We start from the raw sequence: 7,500 nt of genomic DNA, 5'->3' as shown, positions 1-7,500 counted from the left end.
GATGCCACTGTCTTGGCTGTTCGCTGCACAATCTCTTTAACATGCTCTTCATTGTTCCATTAAACTTTTCCGTCAGGCCATTACACATAGGATGATAAGGGGTCGTGGTGAGCCGCTTTATGCTCAAAAGCCGCGTCACTTCCTTCATACACTCAGAGACGAACTGCGTACCAAGGTCACTCAAGATCTCTTCAGGCACTCCCAAACGACTAACAATATCCACCAACGCTTCTGCCACAGTCTCAGTATCAATGTTCTTCAGCGGAACAGCTTCAGGATAACGAGTTGCAAAGTCGACCAATGTCAATATATATCTATGGCCGTCCTCACTCGGGGGAACAATAGGTCCAACCAGGTCGATTGCTACTCTCTTAAATGGCTTGTCAGTTAATGGCATCTTCTCTAGGGGAACCTTCGGTACGGAACCTTTGTTAACTGTCTTCTGACATACATCGCAGGACTTGCAATAACGAGTCACGTCCCCTTGAATGCCTGGCCAATAGAACGCGCTTTGAATCTTATCAGTCGTTTTCTTTATTCCCATGTGACCTCCCATGTTCGATCCGTGAGCTACTTCCATTATTCGACTTCTCAGCTGCACAGGAACCATAACCTGCTTCAGGGGTTTACCTCCGTTCACATAAGGGTGCTTGTAGACGCGGTACAGAACTCCACCTTTCACTTCAAATGAAGTCTCAGCCTGGCCTCTCACAACTACGTCATCTTTCTCCCAAAATTTCTGTAGGCTCTCGTCGTCACGCTGCATCTGCTTGAGCTTTTCTCTATCAATTACAGGACTTTCTTTGGTATCCGGTACCTTCAACGGAATATGTTCTCCAGCTTTCTTAGCTTGACTTCTCGTGGTTACAGCACAAGCTTCTTGTACAGGAACTTGCCAGCTTGGGTCTGGGTCGTCAGCGGCTCTTGCGCCTGGTACATTACCAATAATCAAATCATAAACAGCATCGGGAAGACACTGCGCTTCCACTTGGCCCTTGAGATAAGGTGTATCAACATCAATCTTTGCGATGGGAACTTTCCTTGCCGTATTGTCAATGAGCAGCATAACATTAAATTCGCCAGTAAACTGATTCTCAGGCACAAGGTCCCTCTTTACTACAATTCCACTACAACCAGTATCTCTCAGGACGTCAACAGGCTTCTCTCCAACTCTACCTTTCACGACAGGCATTTTACTTCTCACTCCAGTCAACGGTTCAACACAAGCACTACTCAACAATGGAATCTTCTTACCACAGGCTAACAGCAACTTATCATCTTTAATACAGGCCTTAACTTCTTCATCAGTAGGTTTATCCTCAGGTGGTTGAACTAAACAACTGGCACTCACTTGACCACGCTGCACAGGGTTACCATCCTTACTTTGTCCTCCTGATCTGCGTCCACCTGACCGACAGTTTCTAGCTTCATGACCTTGCTTACCACATAGGAAACACTTTCTTGTTAGGGTTGGGCAGTTGACGGCTTTATGACCTCGGGTGTTGCACTTAAAGCAATGCAGAGCTGGTGGATTAATCTGCATGTTCTTGGCTTCGTCCCTCTCAGGCTGTACTGTTGGCTTTCTGCTCGCTGAGCTGAACAAATGTTTACCATGAGCCTCCAAGTACTGGTCAGCGATCTTCGCAATCTTTGCTAGAGTCTCAGGAGCCCTTTCTCGCAGGTGAATTGCCAAATCCTTAGGGCAAGAGTCAATAAATTGTTCTTTCACGATCAAGTCCTTAAGACCATCAAAGGTTCGCGCAGTATTCGAAAGCTCTAGCCATCGTAACAGGTATCTGTCCAGTCGCACAATAAACTGCTCCGGACTTCCGTCAACTTCTGGTTTGGATGCTCTAAATTTTCGACGATAGCCGTCTTCGGTAAGGTCATATCTCTTCATTAACGCAATCTTCACCCTGTCATAATCCTTAGCTGCGTCCTCCGATAGACGTGAATACACATCTAGTGCCCGTCCAGACAACAGAGCACTGAGCTTCGATGCCCATCCATCTTTTTTCCACTTAGCTGTCTCGGCAAATCTCTCGAACCTCTGCAAATACGCGTCCAAATCGTCTTTACCATCAACAAACGAGGGGAGTTTAGGTGCCTTAGCCCAATCCTCTCTCACTTCAGGACGTCCGTCAGCATTCTCCACAGCCAAGCGTGCAATCTCCAGCTCATGTTCTCTTTTTGCCGCTTCAATAGCCTCTTTCTGTTTCAACAGCTCGGCTTCCATCTCCAATTTTCTTAGTTCGCGTTTTTGTCGCCTAGTTTCTCTCTCTTCGTCTTCTCTTGTGCGCCTTTCCTCTTTCTCTTCCTCTTCCTTTCTTGTATCCTCCTCAAGCATTCGACATCTCTCTTCTCTTTCTTCTTGTAATTGCCTCTTTTTTTCTTCTCTTTCTTCCTGTTCCCTTCTTCGTTCTTCTTCAAATTGTCTGCGTTTCTCTTCCCTTTTTTTGTGTTCCCTTCTTTTTTCTTCCTCTTCCCTCCTTCTTTCTTGTTCTAACTTTTGTTGCTTCTCTACAAACTCGAGCAGCTTTTCTCCCTCCAATCCGAACTTTTCTCCAATCTGCAAAAGCTTTTCCATTTCCATAGCAGTATTTCACAGCAAAAGCACAGTATACTCTCTCGTACAGTTCTTCTTACTTTTTCTGTAACTTCTTCTTGAATTGTCCTTTCCTGGTTTCTGTAGTCAGCAAACAAATGAATTCCTCTCCCGGACAGGCCCCCAATGTTACGAGTTCAAATGTTTTGAGGAAAGGTAGCTTGCAAACTAAACTGAACGCAGGGTTGTCGGAACATTAACAAGAAGCTTTATTCCAAAAATGAACGTAGTTTCCACGAAGTAAAACTCTGAATAACACGTACTCAATAAACTTACTCGGCCTCCGCCCACTTGAATAAACACAGCTAACGTCAACTGTCTTCGCTTGTGAAAAACTAGTTAGAAAAACACTCCGCTTGGACTCGTCTACTTATATACTCTGACAATAAACTTCTAGAACTTTCTAAAATAGTAATCACTCTAATTATAGAAAGATTTCAAAACACACCGATTTAGAAACGCTTACGCATGAACCTAAAAATAAACAAACTACGAACTCTCGCGAAGCTTCTAGACAGTAACGCTAGTCACGCAATGCTATTTTTCGTAACAGAGGTCAACACGGTTATGACTTGTTTTCTTATCTCAGAATGCCCTTGTACGGTAGGCGCCTGGGTTAAGCTTACCACTGTGAAAAGAATGAAAACAGGCAGAATTAGATCACAGAACCCTAGAAAGGAGCTACAATGTGTTGATCAGCTATAGCATTCGGGTTCCCATCGGGACTGAACAGACATGTCGGTGTTATTGAAAAGTTGGTATGCAAAACAGCCAACTATTTAAGCGAAGGGCTTTCATGTATTTTTCTCTTTCGCAGCTTGTGCGTCCGTCATGAATCAGAGCTAAGGGTGATTTGATGGTTTTGAACTTTAATCTTGCAGTGATTTGACGACCGTTTCCCGTCGTACACATTCCCGAAATAAAGTTCAAAACAAACGAGTTAAAAAAACTGAGGTATATTATTCACCGTAAGAGAGATGTGCGGGCTGACCTTTTGAGCCTTAGCCCTTCTTCAGAGCGAATTAATGAAATGCAAACGATCGAAACCTTATTTCACAATCTTTCTTACAGTAATTGATTTACCTTTAGAGCAGCTTTCAAATGACGCGATTGCAATTGCTACGCTTTGTGATTGGTTGAAAAATCTCGCGACATTTTATAAACCAAACCAAAAGGAAAACCAAAAAGAATCGCGATTTGCACGCTCGATTTTTCACGAGCTTTGAGAACGTTACATAGAATTTAGTGCGACGAACGACGAATTTGGATTGGTTCATGGCGATGTTTGCACCTGCTGTGATTGGTCAGAGTAATTACTTTGGAATTTGTTTTACGACACGGCACTCAATAGAAAACCGCACTCTCAACTCGTTTGATAAAAACAAGGTTTTCCATGGCACCAGAGTCAATGTTAGAAAGACGAGCTCTGTGGCTTCATGTCCCAAGAGACCAAGAATATCTAAAAGTTAAGTGAAGTACTATTGTCCATCTTCATGGTCAAGTGATTTGTGTAACGCATGAAGATGACTCCCGGTCAGCTTGTCAAAACCGGTCGTCAGTTTCATCCTAAACAGCCGTTCTCAGGACTACACTCACCCGGACAACATCGCACTTCACATAATATTATGACCTTGAAAAATCAACGTAAAAACAGACGGTAAACAAAAATGCAAAACATTTAATTGGCTTCTCGATCAGAAACAAACGAGCGCGTATTTTCATTGGCTTAGCGAACGCAGATGCAAATAACGATATCTCTCTATGGAACTTTCTGGAAAGCGATCGGCATTTCTCTTTGACGCTTTGAAATGCGGTAATGTGATTGGGCAATCGAACTGTTTACTGCCCATATTAGGAGTTTCCTTGGCGGGAATAAGGAGAAGCTTATTTTTAATCTTGCCAAACGTTGGTCCGTGAAACAAATTGCGAAGACTTTATCAAGGTCATACGAAAGTCGCTCCATGATTCTCTATGGCTCTATGGCATGAACTCGGAAATGGCCCAAAGATGCACCCAATTTTGACATCCAACTCGAAGTGTCCGCGTGCCTCTTATGGACCATTTCCGAGTTCATGTCTGGCTCCTGTTCAAAGGGAGTCCAAGCGCGAAGTTTTTCTTACTACGATTCTCAGTTGAGTATGACACTAGGGAAGTTTGGTGACAAAGTTTCAGTGTTAAAGTTACCATGTTGTCAAGGGCAACTTCCTTTGTTTCCAAGATTAACTTTTAGGGCCTTGACGTTACGAGCGATGAGCCCGCCAAAATCTACAAATGGTAAGGGTTAAATTCAAACTGGCGACCGTAACCAGTTTTAATGACGTCAAACCCCCAAAAAGTTAGCCTTGGAAACGAAGCAAGTTTCCCTGGACAACATGGTGACTTCAACCCTGAAACTTTGTCACCAAACTTCCCTAGTGTCATATTCAACTGAGAATCGTAGTATGAAAATTAGTTTTTCATTCATAGAGCGGTTTTCAAATGAGTGTCGTAAAACCAAAACCAAAGTAATTACTTTGGCCAATTAAGAAGGACGGAGACAATCCAGTAAACCAATCAAAACTCGAAGTAATTACACTGTAGCCGACACAAAGCGCGGGAAAATGTGCGCGCGTGAGCCACGATTTAGGATTGGTTTTGGTTTCACTTATGTTTGGTTGAGAAAATGGCGCGAGAACTTTGAACCAATCACTGAGTGAAGTAATGAAAAACCAAAGCAATTCGCTAATTACTTTCGACAGTCAATTGAAAACCGCTCTATGTAAAGTAGAACTAATTACTATCACATAAACTTCGCACTTAGACTCGCTTTGAAGAGGAGGCAAACATGAACTCAGAAATGGCCTTTTAGGGGCATTTCTAGATATATCTGGGCTCTCGGGCTCAAAAAGGTCGCTTTTTCAGAACTGAGGTGTTGATAACCAATTCGACTTTGATTGATTTTCCAGATTCCTGTCATCTTAGAGTTACATCGTAGTAATGGGCTTGAACTTAAACCTCTGGTTTGGGCTCTCGCTATGGGATCCTGCCTGGGAGGTAAGCAAAAATTTTGTTTATTTTTCTACAAATTACAGGTAGATATGAAGAGATGATATTTTTTCAATGGCGACTCGGGGATACTTGGGAAAAACCCGAGTGCTTCTTTCCGATTATCTAGTTCGGGTGCTCTACCAGCGTGGCTCTCACGAGTCTCCTCTTGCTCAGCGGTAGCGGTATCCGAATTAGTAATCGGAAGATCGAAGGTTCGACTGCTGCAAAGAAGCACTCAGATTTTTCCGATCATCCCCCGTAGCTCAGTGGTAGAGCATCCGAACTAGTAATCGGAAGGTGGTAAGTTCGACTCCTGCAAAGGAGCACTCGGATTTTTCCGATCATCCCCTATATCTCAGTGGTAGAGCATCCCAACTAATAATCGGAAGGTCGTAGGTTCGACTCTTGCAAAGGAGCACTCGGGTTTTTCCGATCATCCCCCATAGCTCAGTGGTAGAGCATCCGAACTAGTAATCGGAAGATCGCGGGTTCGACTCCTGCAAAGGAGCACTCGGATTTTTCCGATCCTTCCCTATAGCTCAATGCTAGAGCATCCGAACTAGTAATCGGAAGATTGCGGGTTCGACTCCTGCAAAGGAGCACTCGGATTTTTCCAATGATCACCTATAGCTCAATGGTAGAGCATCCGAACTAGTAATCAGAAGATCGTAAGTTCGACTCCTGCAAAGGAGCACTCGGATTTTTCCGATCATTCCCTGTGGCTCAATGGTAGAGCATCCGAACTAGTAATCGCAAAATCGTAAGTTCGACTCCTGCTAAGGAGCACTCGGATTTTTCCGATCATCCCCTATAGCTCAGTGGTAGTGCATCCGAACTAGTAATCGGAAGATCGTAGGTTCGACTCCTGCAAAGGAGCACTGTCCTACGAGATATTATCGAAAAGTGTCTGAGACGCTTATTCAGAACCACTAGTGACTCTGTCTATAGAGGCTAGAGCGTTGGCATAAGATAGGGGGATTATGATAGAAAGACCCTCTTGTACCCTTCAAGTCATCGATTCGGTCAGGAACCCATGACCCGGAGCCTACAGCTCTACTGTGTTCGTGTAACGGCGTTTTCACAGACCGATTTATTTTTAGATTGAATTACCCGCGAATGAGACTCCCACAGGAGCCCGATGACCAATTACAAGAAATTAAGCTGACGTCATAGGGTCACCGAACCGGAACTGCCTTTGTTTTCTGACCTAATTAGCGGGAAGGGCTAGTCTAAAAATAAACCTACTTGTGAATACGCCGTTTCACAGACGCTGTATGGAAGTTGCACGCTTCAGATGGGCTTCTGATTCGGTACTGTGGCAATAGGCCTCTTAACTTTTATAATGGCGGCCAAATAAAATATTCTTCTGTTTTTATGCTAATAAGCCTTTCTAGCCTCGCTACGACGAGCAAATTTCAAATTAACAAATTAATGTCGGTTTTCCTTGCGTCTGTCTTGTTATTGATCATGAATTTTCTTCATAACATTTTCAAAGTAGCTGTGGATCCACGAGGCGATAGCCGAGTGGATCCGCAGACTACTTTGACACTGTTATGACGATATTCATTGTCAATAACAGGACAGACGCATGAATAACTGACATCAATTTGTTTTTTACAATAACAAAAAGGCAGAGGGGTCAAAATTAAGTCAAAACACAAGAAGAACGCGAGACAAAAATGCGAGAAACTTCAATCTGACGCGAGCAAAATCGCGTCATCCTCGCATAAATTATAAGTTTATGTGTCTTTCCGCTTATTGACAATAAAAATTAGCCATTGAGCGCGCGAGATTTTTTGCAGTCATTGTAAAAAGAATATTCGTTTCAAAACGAGGGCAGTACGTCTAATTAACATAAATACAAAAGA

The 7,500-nt window shown here is 43.3% G+C and overlaps 1 protein-coding gene across 2 annotated transcripts in view; it reads left to right on the top strand.

The window, feature by feature from the left end:
• LOC138027687 (P protein-like) overlaps positions 1–7,500 on the top strand; it is a 57,195-nt gene that overhangs the window by 43,695 nt on the left and 6,000 nt on the right. For both annotated transcript variants that reach the window (XM_068875262.1, XM_068875270.1), the window contains one exon: positions 5,551–5,638. In XM_068875262.1, coding sequence (XP_068731363.1) covers positions 5,551–5,638 — 88 coding nt within the window. The remainder of the gene's footprint in view (positions 1–5,550; positions 5,639–7,500) is intronic.

Source organism: Montipora capricornis, chromosome 2 (assembly GCF_036669925.1).
Source record: "Montipora capricornis isolate CH-2021 chromosome 2, ASM3666992v2, whole genome shotgun sequence".
Classification (NCBI taxonomy): Eukaryota; Metazoa; Cnidaria; class Anthozoa; order Scleractinia; family Acroporidae; genus Montipora; species Montipora capricornis.
The sequence above is the reverse complement of the archived record's forward strand: the minus strand, read 5'-3'. Positions and strand labels throughout refer to the sequence as shown.